This window comes from Macrosteles quadrilineatus, unplaced genomic scaffold (assembly GCF_028750875.1).
Source record: "Macrosteles quadrilineatus isolate MER2022 unplaced genomic scaffold, UCM_ALF_1.0 Scaffold_3__2_contigs__length_128488019, whole genome shotgun sequence".
NCBI lineage: Eukaryota > Metazoa > Arthropoda > Insecta > Hemiptera > Cicadellidae > Macrosteles > Macrosteles quadrilineatus.
The window spans coordinates 96,338,664-96,359,989 of record NW_026542596.1 but is presented as its reverse complement, the minus strand read 5'-3'; the positions used below and the strand labels follow the sequence as shown (position 1 = coordinate 96,359,989).

The window sequence follows — 21,326 nt, the reverse complement described above, 5'->3', positions numbered from 1 at the left end:
CAGGATTTGTTTTTTCTATGTACCAGTTTCTTACAATAAAATGTCCAATTTTAATAACATTTTCAGTGGTTCCCACTCAACGCAATATAGAAAGAAGCTATATCATTTCTAGCTATAGGATATGTAATACACTATCATGAACATCATGTTTCACTGGCTGTAACTTCAAAACAGACGCTATAATTTTACACGTTAATTCCTCATCTGACAATTCCATAACACTTGTTTCTTTGATAACTGAGTCGGTACCGGCGGTGTATTTCCTGCTTCCACTGTGACCACCAACAAAATATCTGACTCAGATTAACCAAGCGCCGAAAATCTGAATCTGATTCTGAATCGGCGTGCACTCTGGACGTACCGTTAGGTTTATTTGTGGTGAGGATGCTAACGCTAACAGTTACCAAATTTTTAATAAACCCATAACCTTAATAATTGCTAACGCTAAGGACATTTCACCTGCCTCTGGTAAAACACAACAATTTTGAAAAAAAAATGCTTCATACAGACTGACATAGATCTGTCTTCTTCTGATGAGTAAACTCACTAATACTCCTAAAATACAAGATGTAGACTTTTCTGCTAAGCCAAACTCATTGGTACAGTAAGTCAATGTATGGGTTATTCACTAATCTTCACTCACTCTTCATTTAGTTGCCAGAGCCATCTTGATTGTTTTCTTTTTCTTTTGTCGATTGTCATGAACTTTGTACTTAGTTTTAACGACAATAAAGCATTTCATTTCATTTCATTTGTAAACTTTTGTAACAAATATTTTTGCTTCTTGATAAAAAAAAAAATAGTTCAATAGAAGAACTGTCAGAGTACAAAGTTGAAGTCAATTTACAGAAATATCACATTTGTGAGAATATAATTTGGCACTCAGCTAAATCATTAGGTGCCAGTAACCCATTCAAAGATTTTCCATTTAAAGGTGGTATTGTGAATTTCAGTCATTAGTTTTGTTACCTTAAAGCCCATTCCACACGAGTGTGAAACCCAACGTGATTCCCCTGTTGGGACCACACATTCCAAAGGAACCATTGTGTTAAATTGGTGTGTCTACACAAGCAGAATTCATGACTTGGATACAAGCAGCAGTGTTGTTGATGTTTGCGTAAAACACGCTTCAAGAATCCCACCCAGCCATTCTGAATGTAGTGGTGTCACCGCGGGCTGCAGTTCATTTCAAATCTATTGTCCGGTGTGTTGATTGGGATCAACACGGTGGGTATGATGTTCAACACAGAGAGGTTTAATTGTGAGAAATAAGCTTGGCCTGCACTGTATTATGTTAAGGGTGCGTTCTACCTCAGCGTGGATTTCTCAATACGACGTTACTGAACGCCAATGTCTCTATACCATTGCATTAAACAGCGCCATGAAGAGCGCTTGCAAGCCTTTCAAATCTGGGTGATTACATCGTTATCCTTAAAGTTTTTAATAAGCTAACGACAGATTCTTGTTTTTAAGACTCTATTGCACTTTCCCCGTTTTTTTATTTTTTCTCAAAAAATTATTTGTATTCGTTAAAACTTATGATAAAAAACGCGTATTTAAAAATTTTCTCTAACCTTTGAGCCCATTTTTAAAATTATCAAAATAAAAAGAAACGACATAACTACAATAATATTTAACGAAAAATATGACACCAAGATCTTTTAAATCGGTTCATAATTGGGGCTAGAAACAGTAAGAACTAAAACCCTTGCATTTGCGTGCGCCAGACGGGTAGAGCGAAGCCTTAAGACCAAGGATTATTTGAATCGTTTTGTCAGATAAAGGCTCAAATATGGAACAACTTTTCCAGATACGGTAGGCCCTACCGAGACATGGAATGTCCCTTTCTTTGGCGAGTCTGTTTGATAACGCTGAATGCGTCCACCATCGCCTTTTCTTACGTTTCTTCTTCCTCAGCAGTTTGGAAAGCTGGAGTTGGACAACCCACCTAGACTACAGAGCTCCACCGTGTTGATCCCATATCTGAGCCGCCTTGTGTAGAGTGGCCCGAAGGATTCAGACTTCACGCAATGTGAAACCCCTCATGTGTAATTTGCACACAATGTTGGCGCGGTCACGGGACGGTTCCGTCAGTGGATTCAAGCTCGTGTAGAATGGGCCTTAAAAGCCCCCAGATGATTCCAAATATGCACAAGGTTGTTAGAACATATTTTAGCCCACCAGAGAATTGACAATAGCCGACAATTCACAAGAGATTTCTATAAGTTAGGCCCGGTTCACACGAACGACAAACCTAGCAGACTAGGCTTGGACTAGGTAAGCACGACTGGGTAGCGGACCACAGGATCAAATGGAGCCGTTCACACGAGCCTAGGACGCCGACTAGCTAGTCGTGTTCGAGCTTGATGTCCCAAAACCTAGTCAGGCCCCGCTTCCCAGTCCGTCGTGGCAACTACCCAGTCGCCCAGTAGAACTGCGTAGCAGTACATGTAGCCTTATGGGAGCGTTCACACGAGCGATCGGGTAGTCAAGCTGCAGCTCGCATTCTTAGCTTTGTTCTCATTGTGCACCAGTGATGGAACCGAGTGGTTTTGACATCGATGTTTTCACCTAGTCCGTAGACATGTTGCTCGTGTGAACCGGTGTGATCCTGTGGTCCGCTACCCAGTCGTGCTTACCTAGTCCAAGCCTAGTCTGCTAGGTATGTTGTTCTTGTGAACCGGGCCTTAAGGTAATGAGCCTTGGCTATCGGTATTTGACAGGCGCATAACATTTTCCTGTTACTCACATTGTTTTTTAACTGCTATGACAAGATTAATCGTACCAACGGTTGAATTGCCTAAGTGGATGAAGTGAGAAATATATTGTCAGTGTCAGATTTGAGCTAACTTGCTTAGACGTGTTGGGGATGTTATTGATACCTTTACAGATACTTCTCGCGTTAGTTCTAGTTATTAAAGTCATTCAACGAGTTCATTAAGGAGTCTATACTTAACGTGTGGCAAACACAGGGCATTGAGAATGACAAACTCAATGCATAAACCTTGGTGTGTCCACTGCAGTTAGCCACTCTGACAGTCTTGCCTAAACCAGGGACTTTTTTTATTGATTTATCTTCCTTCCACTAAGTAATACATAGATTATTTGTTTTTAGATTTCTGTCTCTTGCTTGATCTTCAACCACTCTTGTTGCTTTACCTTTGTTCTGTTTCCGGGACATAGGAGAAACCAAGTTGTCGAATGGACCATGTCAAGCAGGTGACTGAAAGGAGTCTATTTTCTGTTGCAAATTTTTTTTACTCCTACCAGGTGCCTTACAGTACCGGTACTTAAACAGCCTTCCCCGAACATGTGATGCTCTGTCTGGTTTGACACCTCTCCCCAGGATTCCTGAGGATAGATACTGCACAGCAACAAGAAAGGCAGGTAGATACCACTTGGAGAAGGGGAGTGCAACGAACCTGCCAAGAAGACCCTTTCTGCAAGAATCACTCCCTAAACTGATCAAACTTAAGGGGAGAAACAATTCCTGAAAGCTGGGGTTGATCAGAGCAAGGTTCTGCTGATGTGATTCCTTGCTCAGGGCCTGGAACCTTAGAGAAGGCTACCACTAGTATTCCATTTTCAGAAATCACAGGGGTAAACTTGTTAAGGTTTAAGTACTTTGACAGGTACTAACTAGTTATTGGAAATGCACCCCACATGGTTAAGCAACCCTGTCAACTAAACAGTTTTGTAAAAAAACTGGGACTCTGGTACAGGAGGGATGCTTTAAGAAACACCGAAACCAAAAAGTAGCCTGTGACTTAAAGTAACTTCAGTAACTAAAAAAGTGATTCTCATTCTCTCCATCCCCAGCCGTTGAAACGATAAATAAATAAAATAAATAAATAAATCCCAATGAAATTAGCCATTTTGTCGGGAAACCTGTGTCATTAAAAAAACACTGACTAAAAACAGTACCGACATATAGCCAGGTTAGTTAACTACCACCTAGTCTCTCCTCGGTGACAACTAGGAACTGATTTGTGAGAAAGCATTCCAAACATTTAATCCACGTTGGTGTATTGTGGCTGAGAAGACCACCAAGCTCCACCTCTGACTCAATGACTTGCTACAGTTGCAGGATTATTGCACATTTTGTTTTGTGCAGCGTGCAAATTTTGATTTTGTCCCAACTTAATGTTTTTAAAATATCAATGCTTTTACCGTAACTGAATTGTATTAGGCCTAGGCGTTTTAAATGAAAATTAAATGTTGGTTTTAACAAGAAATCAAATTTTTGTAAATTAATTTTTAACGCTGGTGAAATATTGAATCTAAAATTATCACGAACAGGACTAGTCTTGGACAGAGTAGAGTGTGATAACTAAGTATCTGTTGAGGTACTTGTTCTAAATACTGCCAAAAATCAATGTAAGCCTAATAATAATTGATGTGTAGGCCTAATGAATTCCAGCTGCAGCACTCCTGCTTCCATTTTAGACCGATATTTCATATTGCAAATGTGAAAGAGAAACTTCCAATCTAGAACATCTTAGTTAGCTGGGAAAGAAAACAGAAAAAATCAAAATGAAAAAAAAATATTGATTAAGTAGCCTAATTGATCTTTTTGCCCAGGAGACATTCATATTTTGAAGACGTTGTTACCGGTATATTGATGGTTGATGTTACCATCGATGGAGAGAGCCTACGGTATAGTTAGTCCATAAGCATTTAACAACTAAAAAGGGTTGTTGTTTGGCAACTTTCAGTTGTGGATTGCTCCATGTTTTGGCCAGTTGTATTCCATCAAGGAATGCAATGCTATTTTCATGCCGCGTGTTTAACTCTTCTTTATTATTACGAATGCTAAAGAGGATACGATTAAAGAAGAATATAGCTAACTCTAATACCGTTTTGATCAAGTCTCAAGTTTTGTATTGTTCAAAGCTAGAAATTTATTTTGAGCCTTTTTTGATTAGATTAAAAGTCAAATAAATTATGCCTATCTATATCAGTATTTACAAGCAAGAAATCTCACATTAACCTAGAAATATATAGGCCTGACCTAATAGTGTTAAGGTAAATAAACCTGAATAATTGAGAATTAAATTCAAATAAGCAGGATTACATTTTACTTACATAAAATATAAAATACCTACCCTCGAGTCTTTATCCGAAACAGGTGAATTTAAATTAGAATGGTCTTTATTGTCCGGGTTACTTAAGGATAAATTAACTGGAAATAAGGAACTACTACTCCTTCTTCTTCTTTTTTCATTCACTGGTTCTTCCGAACAAACATCTACGTCCACTTCCACTTCAGTTTTGACTGTCGCGGTCACACATAAGAGACTAGTACTTTCACCACTCGCACTAACACATTCTTTCGCACTATTCGGCTCCACATTTTCTTGAACACTAGATTCCTCCTGTCCGCTCGATTCGGAGTTCCAGCTCGTCTTATCTTCTGATTCTTTCGTGCTGTTTCCTTGGGGCTCTGTGCTCAATGGTTTCCCTCCCCAAATCTCTGATTTTATTTCTAGAAGATCGAACAGCTCAACAACTCCTTGGATCTCGGAAGGCTGGAAAAAAAATTACATTAATACAATTGTTTTCAAACTGATGAGATTTGAGTTAAGATTGAAAAGGTTCATGCCATACCTAGTCCAATAAGTACACTGGATGGCAAATTCCCTTGTTAAAAATTAATCTCCCCTATTGATCAAGATATTTTAGCTTTTTTGCATAGGCAATTTAAAAGCAAACATATTCCAGTCTCCATTTTTTTTAATGAACTAGTGTTAACCCTGGTTCAAATAAGTTGCTATTTCATAAAACCTAGGACCCAAGGATATAATATGAGTAATATGTGGTTCCCCTGTGTATGTAGAAAACATATTTGAAAATTCTTTGCTGACGTCCAAGGAACAGACAACTGTTGAAATATTATATTTTCAATAAGCTGCAATTAGCGTTGAAACCTTGGTTTTATAAAGAGGCAACTAATTTTAACTCGGATGAAAAATAGGAAGAATAAAAATAGGCTAATGTGTACGTGTCTTACCAGTTCAGGGGCAAGCTACAACAATCAATGAACTACCGGTAATTACGGTATATGATCTATAATTTCTTAAACTTCTTCTACAGCACCACTATATATCTATATGTCCTAGAGAGAACAGGTTTTACATCTAAAAGGTTTTCATTGTTTGTATGCAGGCCTACAAACTATAAAAACTGCTCTGTCAAATACATGTCAGCACACTCCACAATTTTCCTCCGCAATAGTATTCATCGCTACTTGGGTAAAACAGAACTTAACTAAGCTTAATTAATAAACAACAGTAGCCTACATCAAGTCTGGTATAATATTACACCCCGGGGCTATAGAATACAGGGGCTGGCTCACGTCTTTGATGTAGCACTTGCCGACACGGCCCCGCTCCCCCACCTCCTGTGACGTCACCGGGCTGACAGTCGGGCCTGTTTCCATTACGCGGCCAGCGAAAATCTCACTCTTTTACACGCTCCTCTGCCGTTGTACGAACATATTTCTCATATGATACTTATATCGTTTTATTCTGCATTAACTGAAGAATCCAAATATCCAAACAGTTTTTAGTTAACCACAATCAAATTGGTTTTATACCAACAAACGTAGAGAAACTACAATAATGAAACTTGAAAATCCACTAAGCGAGGAACATTTTAATTTTCGGGTTAGGCACAAACATTCAGCGAGAAAACTGTAGTCAATCAGTTCTTCCTTAGTAATTACTTAACAATTCTTAAATACCCCTAACAGTTCATTAATAAATCGTGTCAAAAGACGATTGTTACTACTGAGCGCTGGCGGGTAATTTTGCCGCTCGCCTTGCAAATTTTAGGTTGTTGTTATGGCAACACTGCATCAAATAAAACAACTTCGCTCTTTCATTGTTATTTGCGTCTTCCGTTTGTTTCTGAAGAAGATCGAAGAAAAATGATCAGAAGATGAGTAAGTGGCTAAAATCAGCTAAATAGGATACAACTATTATAATAAAAATACCATCGCATTAAAACGCTCTTTTACTTATTTTCTACGAATAAACACTTTGTTTAACAGACAATATAAAATTGCCTAAACCATTACACATTCCTAAAAGATACCCAACCAAGTGTTAGAATTATATGACAAGGGGTACCGGTACCGGAATATCAAACAAGATAAAATAACATTCTAAGCCTTAAGTCTACACAATTATTCTTAAAATTCAGTTTTAGCACTAATTACTTGTTTCACTAATAAAAACAGTGCAATTGTTTTGGGATCATAACATTTTTTTACCAGCACGATGCGGACATGAGCGGAACTGTAATGTGATCGCCAAGTTTATAAAGCCTTACTTCCTGATAAACAATAAACGACCCGTTGGTTTTATTTTATCAAAAATTTTCAGGCTAGTTATTGAAATAAAACTATTAGTATTAATGAATATTTTTCTCGCTCAAAGTTTGTTCCTATCCCAAAAATAATAAAAAATCCCCGCTTAGTGACTTTTTGTACTTCACAAGTTTGTAATCCTTATAATTTTCCCCTTTTAAAATACATATTATTGATCATAACTAAAATATTGTTGGACCATCGGATTCTGTAGTTAATGCAGATTACAACGATATAAGTTTTATACGGACAATTTAATTGTGTACATTTAGGGAAGCATTTAAATGAGCGGTTTGTATATTTGTCGCGCGCTAGCTACACCCGTGGAGTCAGCCCGGTGACGTCACAGCCACACGGCAGTGGGACCACTTTGCTAGTCGACGTGAGCCAGCCCCTGTATTCTATAGCCCCGATTACACCCAGTGTCCCACTTTACCTATAGCCGGGCGTTTCTCCTTTAAAGTCATTCTGTAATAAGAAGAACACGATCGAAGGAGACGATCACAATGTTGTCGTGATCGTAGGAGCCAGAAATCGTAATCGTGGTAATTTAGAGCCAGAAAATAAATTGTTTTTGGGTTTTCATCCAACTTTACTGGAGTTTTGGCTGATCCAAAAAATTTGGTAATCCAAGGAGGATTTGGTCCCAATAAGTTTGGATTGTGGGGACTCTGGTGTAGCTTTCAATTTTGCTGCCCAGCAAAACATACAGACACACACTGCAACTGTGTGTGCAAAAATACAAGATATTTTTTTACAAGATATCTAAATAAATCATACTTTGACAAATAACCCTTCACCTTGACGCAGGCCTGGCCGGTGTACAGGAAGTCCAGCATGCACTTCATGTTGGTGAATGATATGTCTGGCAACTGCACTGTGACTGTGGGCTCGCCTCGACCGCAGTCCTGCAGGATCCTGCACAGCAGCGGACTCGCACTCGCCAGCACTAGTCGGTGAGCCAGCAGCGTGCCTCCACGACACAGGAGCCTCACGTCTGCGAAGCTCTCTGCGTCGAACCACTGCCGGATCTCCGAGACTAGTGACGTATGGTGCTTGCCGTAGTGGAGGGTCAGTAGACCGCTGCAGTCGCCTTCCGAGCCAAACATCATATGTCTGTAACATACAGGAGACTGGTGAGTAAAATTATAGTGAATTTCTTCTAAAGCAATTTTACTGTGGCTGCAAATTGGTAACTCAAGAATTTGCTTAAAAAATGTATTTAGTTTAAGAATTGTTGACACAAGGTAGGCTATAATTTAAGTAGGTATATGATCAACAGTTGGCCATTGTTTGCCAATTATTTGTTTTTCATTTAAGAATGTTTATATTTTGTATTGCAGCCAAATCAACTATTTTCAACTCACTAAACAAAGTCCCTACCCGTTTTTCTGAAGTTTGCACGAACTAAATACTAAGTTATTAATAGGCCTACGAGTTTTGACATGTGAGTCATTTTTAACTAGGCTACTATTAATCTATATATTAATTACGTAAGCCGATTCTTTGCGTCAAAATTGTGGGCGACTGGGAAGTCGTAGAACGATGGGAGAGGGCGCAAATTAAAGGTCTCGACTCCGTGACGGCGGGAAAAATAGTGAAATTCCCCAAATTTTAACACAAAATTAGACATAAGGTAAAATGTTCTCTCCATAAGAATATCATTATAAGCCATTTACTACTGATTTTTGTTTACCGGTACTTCAATACAGCTGATTGTGATTTATCACTGAGCAAATAAGCAATATTACATTTTGATTACTCATTTGCCAGTCAATTCTGCAATGTACCACAATGTATACCATATAAAACCAGGGTTAACGTTTCCTATAATAACTTAATTAAGACTTTTTAGTTACGTCTTAGAATTTGGAAATCAATTATTTTACTGTTCAATTTGCAAATTTGTGTATTTTTAAGTAACTTAGTTATGCGTATGAAGTAGTAGAATCATAGGAGAAGGAATTGAGCTTAGAATGGCTGAAAAAATAAGTTATTTTATTTTAATTTGAAGGTTACCGGTATTGTTGTGTTGAAGAAATGTTTAACATGAAATAACAACATTGACTAAATAATAAATGATTCAAGATTAAATGGAGAAATTCTTAATTGTTTCGTTAACTGGGTAATGGAACCCTAACCAGTCGCAAAATAAGTAGGAATCAGCAGGCCTATTTTGATAGCATATATAAAGTCAATTGCACCTTTAGGACGAATACCACCACGCAAACTTACAGACGTTTTTTTTATGTCGATCAGAAACAAAATCTAGGGTTAAGTTTGGTTAATAAGATGACTTTACTTTACACTAATTTTGTTCAACCTTAACAAAATGAGTATAAACTTAGAAATAATAACTGGGATAATTGGCGGGTTTGGCCAAGAAATAAGCTTATCTCAAAACACCAATATTTGCCTTTTCATTTATTTGACGAAGACAATTTCTGAAATTCCAATCGGGGAAGTTTTTATTTATACTCATTAACCACAAGACCAAAGCTACCTTAGTGAACCAGTATTTATTCACAAACAATGATATGTTTGCTGCCTTTTCATGTTAAACTTGGAGTGATTCGAATTATTTATTGAAAATAACATCAACAAATAAAGCAAACAAAGACGGACAACAAACTGTTTACACAAAAGATATGGTGTACATAGGGATACCTATCCTGACACATAGATAATGTTATTCTAAATTTGTTTCAATACCGGAATTGCAATAAGTAGTTTTACATTTGAGCTTTTTAGGGACTGATGTCCCTATAAGCCACTAAGTTTAGTTATGCTATGTTTATTTTATATTATAATACCTGGGCTGTGTTTATAGTTTTTTAAAGTGACCATGATTGAAGATGTGTAGGCTAGTAGGATTTGGACTAATTAGGGTAGGCTACCCTTTAAACCGTTTAAGTGATTCCTTAACTATAAAATGCTAATGGCGAAGACAATATACCTGCACAGATACAGCTACTCCCCCATAATAGAATTATATTTTTTATACTTTATATATTAACGTAGCCTATAGCTAAAAGTTGATTCTAAAACTTAACTTATTAGGTTTAGGCATTATATTACAACAATGCTAGTGGTAATCGTTATTAGTTTATTTGATGCATCCAGGCCTGAAATGTTACACGAAACAAAGCTAAGTTACCTCATGAATTCAGACTTATTTTTTAGTTAGGCTAATCATGACGTCTGGATGATGAGAAGTTGGGATCAAATGACTCAACAAACCAAATTGTAGTTTTATAATTTAACGATACCTATTGTAAAAAAAGATTTTCCTCCAAAATTTATTCTTGACTGAGATCAGTCTAAAAGTAGGCCTAAGTATACTCGATGGTTAGGTAGGCTATATATCAAAGTTTGGTTTGCTTCAACTTGTTTTGATCGGAAGGTCACCATTAAAACTCCCACAGCTTTGGGAACCACCTTGACATGTTTACCTACAAATAACACATTTAAGTAAGTTACTTAGCTTACAGTAGTAAGTTTATTATTACTTATATTAAATTATATTTACCTTAAACGACTTAGATGTTGGAGTGAAAATGTTGTCAAAATCAACATTTTTGGAAAGATAACTTATAGATAATGCATGCCGGTATATTATTTTGCCTTAGGACGCTAGCCTAGGACACGAGTCCTAGGTGGTTTTTCACATTACTTCAGGCTAGCCCTGGTGTTGCAGCATTAACATATCACTTAGATAAAACCCATTGGTGATTTGGCGGGATTTGAACCCGGGGCCTCAGGAATCAAAGTCCTGTGCTCTACCACTAAACCAGCTTGCTCCCATGCTTATAACTTATTATGAATTTCTAGGGACCTACAGCCACAATGATAAGTTCGAACTATCATCGAAGGGCACCAGAATAAGTTAATTAGTCAAATTTGAAAATTATAGAGATCCTTCAAGACCCAATAATCATTTTGGTAATAGAGCTAGCCTATATCATAATTTTATAACTTTCACAGTATCAAGCCAGATCAAGACTAAGGTTACAAGGAAGCCCCAAAGTTACTTGTATAAAGTGGTAGAAAACTACACTGTGAGCACCAACGAACAAGTGATAAAAAAACCTGACTACTGTAGGAATAATATTTAGATACCAACTATAAGAGCGCAAAAGACATCACAAATACAAATCGTAACACTTCAGATTTGAGCTAATTGGATAAATAATGAGGTTATGTTATGTTCATGATCATGTTTACTTTGTTTACATTTACACACAAACACAACAGAAGTCCAGGTTCAGTCCACCCACATGGCCACATGTGGTCGGATAGTACAGTACTTTTGCTAATTTTTTCTTGTATCGTGTCTATGCCAGTTTTGCTAGTGGCATTTTTACACGATCTCATGTTGCTGTACAGTCAAAGAAAGGTGACTGTGGTCAAAGTCGGATAAAATGGGTTAAGTATATAAAATTAAAATCCACGCATATTGCTTATTGATTAAAGAATGGCTCTAAAAGCTTACTATACTGTAATGCTGGCGGTACGGTTGAAATAATGTACACACATTTGCATTTTCAATGACTTTAGTGAAAATGGAAATATTTATCCAGTTCATACATACATTTTCTGATCTAGATAAAAGAGTATGTTTTATCTATGATAAAACTCATTAAACATGCAACGAAGCCAATAGAAACAGAGGTTTAATGGACAGGAAGAATGCAGAAAAACTACTGTTTATGGAATATCTGTGCTGTATTACAAATTACCCCTCATCCATTGTAATAGGCCTACCACATCTTTTTCGCCTTGCTCGAACTAGTTCATACAAATTGTTGCGTGATAGCATTGACTATTTTATAACACAATAGTGATATATAGTCAATATGGTGATAGGTACCTTTACCAACGTTGAGTGAAAGGTAGGGAGTGTTTACAAGAGTATTATGCCTACATCAATATTAATTAACAATATCTATCCAACTATAACATTAATAAATCAAGGATGTTCTGTTACATCCTTTTTTCAGCCGTCCTACTTAACCGATGTTAAAGATTGATGTGCCATTGTAAATCTTATGTTCGAGCGGAGTGACAAATGGTTTCTGAAAAGGTCACTTCCTTTGAGAAGGGCTTCGCCCCCCTTAAGTTTAAGTTTTTTTGTAGAGTTTCAGTTTGCTATCATCACTAATCTTTGAATTCAGTATGTTTTTTATCTTGTCATTTTTGGTGCTTACCAACTTTCTTTAACGGGTTTGATGTGAATTAAAAAGTGAACACCAATGAAAATTTAATATAAATATCCCATCGATCTCTATTATTACTACAGAGATCGATGAAATAGCCTAATGTTGTATAACTGAAACCATTGACTATTGGATACCGAAGTAGTTGCTAAGTTGAAACGAAACTTATAATTGAGATTGAGATATGCATCTCACTCTTCATGACCAAAGCCAATTAAAAGCAACCAATTTAAAATTTATTGGATATCATAGTAGTTTTATCTATGGAAGTATGTTTTATATGTGGGTTTATTTCACCTCGTAGCAAAAAAACTCTCAAACAATTATTCGTTTTGTAGAATCTACCTATTATACAGGGTGAGTTTTAATTGTCCCCCCCCCCAACTTTTTTCTACATTTTTTCAAATATCAATCCCAGACCACTTCCAAACATTGTTGTGTAGTAAGTACTTCATTTTGACAAGGTGGTCATTTCCGGCCGCCATCTTGGATCCGCCATATTGGATGCAAAATTTTTTTTTCAAATGTAAAGGTGGGGTTGTGACCCATTATTTCGAACTACATTTTTACCCTGATTACAATGCCGCAAACCGTTTTTAAAAATCTTGATTCATTTTAAAGTTATGAGAGCTTTTTAAAACTTTATTATTAGCCCATTTTAACATTGTGCATTTACAAACTAAGACCATAATCTCAAAATAGTGCTAGATAAAGATAAGTATACACTACCAGTAATTGTCCACCTATTTTCACTTGGTTATGACTGATGTATTTTTTTCGGCCGCCATCTTGGATCCGCCATTTTGAAATGTGATAAATTATTTTAAATATGAAGGGGGTGTTGTGACCCATCATTTCGAGCTACTTTTTTAAGCTGATCTTAATTCCATGATCCGTTTTTCATTTTAATTTTTTGATTTTGAAATATTGACATTTTTAACAAAAAAATTGCAATATTTCATAAATAAAACTTGATAACAAAAAATGGATTGCGGCATTGAGTTAAGCTTAAAAAAGTAGTTCGAAATGATGGGTCACAACACCCCCTTCATATTTAAAATAATTTATCACATTTCAAAATGGCGGATCCAAGATGGCGGCCGAAAAAAATACATCAGTCATAACCAAGTGAAAATAGGTGGACAATTACTGGTATAGTATACTTATCTTTATCTAGCACTATTTTGAGATTATGGTCTTAGTTTGTAAATGCACAATGTTAAAATGGGCTAATAATAAAGTTTTAAAAAGCCCTCATAACTTTAAAATGAATCAAGATTTTTAAAAACGGTTTGCGGCATTGTAATCAGGGTAAAAATGTAGTTCGAAATAATGGGTCACAACCCCACCTTTACATTTGAAAAAAAGATTTTGCATCCAATATGGTGGATCCAAGATGGCGGCCGGAAATGACCACCTTGTCAAAATGAAGTACTTACTACCCAACAATGTTTGGAAGTGGTCTGGGATTGATATTTGAAAAAAATGTAGAAAAAAGTTGGGGGGGGGACAATTAAAACTCACCCTGTATGTACAATTAGCGAATGGGGTCTTACACTTGAATACGCATGATTCCTTCATCTTTCACCTTTCACCAACAAAAGTTGGATGATGGATTTACATTTATAAGTCCCCCGTTTACATTCATTTCACAATAATAACTGTTTCTTTTTCAACAAAAGTGTTTTAACTTAAAATGAATTCGTATAAAATGATTTAAGAATTTCATGGTGTAATTGAAATCGCCGTATTGTAAGCGATATATTATTATTATTATTTTTGATCGGTATTGGATCAAAGCCAGTATATTAAAATAAAAAAGTATATTATTTACAATCAAGTTGACTCATTTATAAATTATTCGAACGAATAATTGAAATTTCTCCTTGGATAACTAATAGGTTAACCATATATATGGTTAACTATGGTACAATATCTATGATATTACTGTACAATCTATTTCTTGGCATTTATTATAATCATAGATAAAACCATAGATAAAACATACTCCCTTTACTTTAAAACATGCTCCCTTAAGATTTTCCATCCTTATGGAACCACTGAGCTATAATTCTAACTGGAGGTAGCACTGAATGTCAAAGATGCGTGTCGCCAGCCGCCATGTTTGCGTGAGGTGTGAGTTATAAGAAGCCATATTATTGCTATGGCTATTATTATACTTGGCTTAAAATACCTACTTTGTATGGTCGCCATTTCAAAGAAAATTATTAAAGTATTAAAAGTATTCAAGTATGACAAAAATACTCACTGCTATACCAACCTAGGTATAAGAAGCCATGTTATTGCTATGGTAAGAAAACTTACTGCTATACCAACCTAACAAAATCAGCGACTCGCTTTTGACAGACTTCTGCCATGGCAGTGCTACCTCCAGTTATAATTTTAGCTCAGTGTATGGAACGGATGAAGCAAATTTGATCGCTATTCGTTTGTTCTGTCCGGTGCTCTGTAGAGGTCGTCTTTTGTTTACAATTTGTTTCTTGTTATTTTAGTCATTTAAAACACTCTTTGGCCAAATAAAACGATTTAATCATAAACTTTAGCTCCTCCTCTAGTTATATAACCAAACAGTAAAGCACAAATCACGAAATTAACTCTAAATTAATAGAAACTAAATTTCGTCAACACTAGTTACCAGTGTCACCGGACATGAACTAGCCACGAAAAACGAGCTTTAAAAGTTTACAATGGGATGGGAAGTCTAATAAAACCATAGAACAGTTTTATGTATAATAAAACATACTCCCTAATGTTGGTTGGTCTATGATTATAGCACACTTCAGGAATTTGGTTTCTACTGGTCTGTTTTAATAAACAAGATTTTTTTCTTATTTGTAATTTTGAATAGTTTTGTAAAACACAACCGCGAGAATCGTCTGCTCTGCTAGCCAGCAAAGAACTTTTTAAAAATACATTTCGTTTTCAAAATAAAAAGTTGTTAATGTTATTGACAATGACGTGGTATAAAGGTATAATAATTTTTGTAATTTAAGTTTATGTGATACAAAGTGTGAATAAACAAAGAACTTAAGGAGAATTTTATGATTTTCTACAGTTTTAGCCTAAGAAGTTAGATCGTAGGTGGGCCTATTCTATTTCTCCTGAACAGAACAGGTACTAATCATGTTGTTGCTGGTGAAATAAATTGGAAATATTGCCGAAGATATTTTAAAAGCTTATGTTGATCATCAACCCTTTAAGCAGCCGAGACCTACAAGCCATGATCCACAGTTTGTGATGATGACCTTGTAAGTTACGTATATTTGTGACCCTGATAAGTTAGTTTTATAAGCCTAAATCATACTTACAAATAATATTAACTTACTTGACCCCTACTCCTTTGACCCAAATAAATAGGCTAGTCGGTAAAAAGTGTTTCTTATTTACTTTTTTGAAAGTGAGGGAAAATACTTTCACGCACACAGGTGGCACGCTTGTATGGTGTGAGACACCTGAATGGATCAGACTACTTACTAAAAAAACCCTCTACTCTGTTGGTCAGAGACTTGGGGTTGTTGTCACATTTCTTTATTTAAGTCAAGACCAACGTCCTAGCCTAAAGCTAGGCGCGCTAGCCTAAGGGCTAGGCTCCCAACGTTTCTGGCATTCACACTTTTTATGACCTAAACCGCCTTGATCTTGGTCTTGGAACGGATAATACCCTGGACCAAATGGGACACACAGGTCTACTTGTCCTTACCCTCCATCATCATCGAGATGACCATGTCCACCAACAGAAGTACCTACTACTGTATGCCTTCATTGTTTTTCGCTTCAAGGTAGGGCCTTTCTCAACGGGAGCAGTGAGAAAAGGTGTTTTAAGCGTCGTCAGGAGTGCTTGGGCAGTAGATGCAATTGGGTGACACGGCTTTACCCATCTTGAACTGGTAGAACTGGAAAAATCTGTGAACTGTTAGGAATCGGGTGAGGTGATAATCTAGACCTCTCCTTACCGCTGATTGACCCAAGCCTGGACTTGCTGTAGTCTGGCCTAGTCCAGTTTCCCCGTGTCTCCTGTTCCCAGCTATCCTACCAGAGGCAATAGGTGTGGGTGCACTTCTGTCTTTGAACAGTGGATTTGGACACTAAATATTAGGTATGGGGATGCTACCCTAAGTGCTGCCTGACTCTGCACTCGGCCAAGCTGCATCATGTACAGCCTACCTCTTTAATGAGTGTGTCTGCCCACACATCAGCACCATAAGGAGTACAGACTGGACCTTGCAGAGACATCAACAGTCCTGTGACTGGACCGTTGGCCTTCAACATTCGCTATTAAAACCGACTAAGGGAAAAAACCACTTTAGCGGCCTTTTCTGCCATATGGAGGATCTGGTCCTGCCAGCTAAGCTTATTGACCAACATGACCCAAAGGTGCTTGGTGCACAAATGTTTTGAACTTCAATGTTCCCCACCTTCAATGGCATTATGGTTAGTATCAATAATATATTTGGTCAGAATCACAATCTCAGTTTTGCTTAGAGCGAGTGAGAAATCGTTGTCTGCCATCCATGCGTTGATGGTGCGCATTAGCCTACTTGGTTTCAGTTTTACCTGGGCCAGCTCAATGCTACGTACAGCTATTAAAGGCGCACTGTCATTTCTGTACCCAACTAAGACAGTTTCTGCAGGCATCTCAGACCTCAGGAGGCTTTTGTAGGCCATGTTCCAGGATCCTTGAGCGGCACAAGGAGTGGTGGCTACACATCATCTGGATGCCTTCCAGAATGTCATTAATGAGGAGGCAGAACTGGAGTTAGTATTCTATTATGCGCATCAGACGCCGGGTCTTGGGGAGGTCGTGTTCTCCAGAGAGTCTAGCATATCGCACCACCTAACAGAATTAAATGAGTTTCGCATTTCAAGTGTTACGAGCAGTACAACTTGACAAGAGTGTTGGTTAATATCCTCAGCTATTAAGCAATCCAACGTTGTTGTAAACACAACTAGTTTCGGTGCCTTTGTGGCACCATCTTCAGGCTGAACAAGGACGGTTTTCTTTATTCATACGAAGAGCGTTGTATTGTTTACACAAAAATAATAAATAGACATTCAAACAGGACACAAACACGAATACGAGACATTTATGGTAACTGATCAGTTCAGAAAACAGACGACGCTAACCCGGCGGAATTTGAGTCTTCTGGCATCGTCTGTCTTCTTAACTGATCAGTTACCATAAATGTCTCGTATTCGTGTTTGTGTCATGTTTAAATGTCTAGCCTATTTACTATTTTTGTGTAAACAATATGACGCTCTTCGTATGAAGAAAGAAAACCGTCCTTGTACAGCCTGATGATGGTGCCACGCAACTATTTTGTGTTTACAACAACGTTGGACTGCTTAATAGCAGGTATTTGAACTTTTTAAATATTATTTTGCAATCCGGAGGCTAACACCTACAATGAAAATCCTCAGCTCTCATTACAGCTCGCTTTAGCTCCTTAATAGTGTCGACCATTCACTGCCCCCCTTCCTAATGCCATACTAACCAGAAGAATGGTTCTCTGAAGTGACCACACCTGAATTCAGTCAGGAACAAATTGACTTCTTAAGGACTTTCCCAGCCGTGTCCAACATACAGAGAGGTCTGTAATTAGGATGGCAGGTCTGAGTCTCCCTTTCCCTTCTGCACAAGCACAGACAAGGCTTGCTGTTTTCCAGCGGGAGGGAAACACTCCCTCGGCCAGATAAACAGGCATTGTAAGGGCTAAAAATAATCAGGGGATTTATCGATAAAACCTTCTTTAGTCTTAGTCCATCATATTATCAATTGTTACCAATTAAAATCAACAAGTTTGGGTTTTGGTTTTATGTTTCGTTAGTGATCAAATTGATACTTTTACTATTCAATAATTCAATACTCAAGTTTTGAATACATACTTCAGAGTTCAGAATTATTCAGCATTTTTAAAGGCCTTAATAAATTGTTTTATAAACTTATTGATTCCTAAACTTGTGATGGCGTTTGAAAATTAAGAGAAGTAATTTGCAATATATATTGACATCTTTACTAGTGTTTATGCCTCTTAGAACAAATTCTGCTATACTATAAAGAAATATTTTTCAGACAAATATGATAGAACAGGTAATTTTAATTCTTTGAACCTATAACTACTTAGACATATCTAGCTTAAGCCCATAGATATGTCCAAATCCAATAGCTCTTTTTAAAGATGTGGTTTTAATTTACTTTACTCAGTCTATTCCAAGCACTATAGAATTTACCTGCTAATTTAGTGTCTAGAATTTACCTACTAATTTAATGTCTCTTAACTTACCCAGCAATATTATTAAATACCCCGGCTGCATCAAACCTGCAGACTAAGCAAATTTCCATTTGCCTGCTTGGATTTTCACCTAGCTATTTCTTTAAAAATGTCAGATTGAAAATAACACTATGTTTAACAAGCACTTAGGTTTGCCGTTACAGGGAGGCTTATAAACATTGTTAGTACAGTACTATAGAACCTCACTAACTCAACACCAGGTACGGTAGTTCAAAAGTCTGTGTAACTCAACAGTCAACAGCTTACAGGGCAAGGGCAAGGGCACACGCCTAAATTTTCAGAAAATTTAGTTTTAGGTATATCTAATTGTTGAATATTTGAGATTTTTTGTAGTTCATTGTTTACTCACTCAATATGTAAAAATACTCATGCAAGTAATCAACTTATATATGTAAAATTAGTCTGTTCTGTATGACTCAACAACCCCAAACTCGACAATCTCTGGGTCTAAAAATTGTCGAGTTATTGATGTTTTACTGTAGGCTAAAATATTAAAGGATTGGTAATAAAAAAAATAAATGTGCCAAGTTTGATCAAAATAATAACATAAACAAGCAACCTAGGCCTATAACAATTGATTATTTTCCTTAAACATGGGAATTTAAATCAACAATTTATATTTGAATTTTCTCCATAACCAATACCGAACAAAAACACTTCACTGTTTTAAGAGAGAGAAATTGGGAAATTCTATGTTTTGAGGGTAAAAAATTAGAAAAATCAATTTTCACCCCATAAAACCCCGTTTCAATAGTCTGATCATGCTGGTTCAATTAAACGTAAGTTTGTATGTTTGTACGAAATGTTAATGATTGTTTTATTAGTCAATCGATTGTCAGCCATTGCTTCCAGAAATCTTTCCTTTAGACTGTTTGGTTCTTCAACGATGCAACCCTAATGTTTTCTGCCACTTACTATACAAAGCACCACAGATTTTATGATTTGATGTAAGCGTTCATTCCATTACCAGCAGTTAATTGTGGAATGACTGCGAGCGAAGCCGTTTGGCTGAAATTTAGGATTAAAACCATTGCGCCACCAACAATTCTCAAATCAGTACGTGCAGATCTTTTAAGATTTGATCAAGAGTTTGGATTGGGCGTTTGTGAATCATAGTGTAGTTTGTCTCAGGGTTTTGGTTTTGTTAAAACTTAAGCCTTAAGCCAATAATACTCCCATCATGAATTTATTGTATTACCGTAATTAATGTATCATAGATTACTGTTTCCTGTTTAACCAAGGGATCATTGGTTTAGACTGCTTAGACTAACCCATGTTGATCATATACTTGGTACCATTCTTTCTATGATCTGGCACTAGTATTCTAAACCTAACTGTGGCACAAGAGGTAACACAATGCTTCAATCAAGAACAAAGCCTGATGGTTATAAATCTCCTTATTTGTTTCAAGATTTCTTGAACTGAAACTAATTTCATGTACAATGTCTTTTTATTTTATCTTTGTATTTGTTCCACAGGTCATGAGGATTAGTTGAGCGTAGGGGAAATAGTGATAGCAAATAATGTGGGTATCTGACTTGAAGATGCAGGATTAATTGTTTCAGAATGTGTTCAGAAAGGCTCACTAAACATTTATTACCTAATTTTGAAACCTTAAATATTGTGCATCTCAGATAGCAGTTTAATAGGAGGAGGATGTCGTGGACATAATGATTTTCCTTTTGGTCTGGTTTTAACAATCACTGTGTTTAAATGATTTCCTTTCGGTCTGGTTGTATTATTTTGTCAAATTACTGTCTTGTATTCCACATTTTGAATATTTTGAAAGTAATTTACTTAAAGTGCAAATAGTAGCGAACAACTAAACAAACAAATTTTTTCAAAATAAGCATTGAAATGAAGAAACAGCCAAACAAAATCAAACAAACAAAATCATCGCAATGAATCAAAATCAGTTTGTTCATTTGTCAATGAATGTAGGACCTGTTATAATAAAGACTCGCTTAATATGAAGTCTATTTACGATTTTCAAAGAAAGTTTAGAGCTATGGGGTTTGTCCTAGTGGCCTAGATTTAAGTCTTTGCGATTTCTATAGGGCCGTGGATATTTATTGGCATGATCTGTGGATGCGATACTCCCTGATGTAGATTAACGTCCTCACTAGTGAGTACTATGACTATCCGCAGCAGTATTATACTGATAATTAGACCAATTCGTAAATTACAAGGCCAAAATGTGGCTCGGATTCCACTATAAAAACTGTAGGCTCCTTTGTTGCCATTGGCTGTATAGGAATGAGTTCGCCAATCAGCATGGTCGGACTATGGGAACGGGGGTTAATGGGGGTTCTTATGGGGTAAAAATGGGTTTTCTCCATTTTAACCCTAAAAACACAAAATTTTGCAATCCTAAACCATTTTGCAGAGTTGAAAAAAAATTAACTTAGTACCTATATTGAAGCGCTGTTG

The 21,326-nt window shown here is 36.7% G+C and overlaps 1 protein-coding gene across 1 annotated transcript in view; it reads right to left on the bottom strand.

Moving 5' to 3' along the window:
- LOC128989784 (transcription factor Ken 2-like) overlaps nt 1–21,326 on the bottom strand; it is a 49,811-nt gene that overhangs the window by 12,091 nt on the left and 16,394 nt on the right. The window contains exons 2-3 of the mRNA XM_054411829.1: nt 8,170–8,485; nt 5,106–5,528 (exon numbers count right to left, since the gene is read on the bottom strand). Of these exons, the coding sequence (XP_054267804.1) occupies nt 5,106–5,528; nt 8,170–8,481 (735 nt within the window). The 5' untranslated portion in view covers nt 8,482–8,485. The remainder of the gene's footprint in view (nt 1–5,105; nt 5,529–8,169; nt 8,486–21,326) is intronic.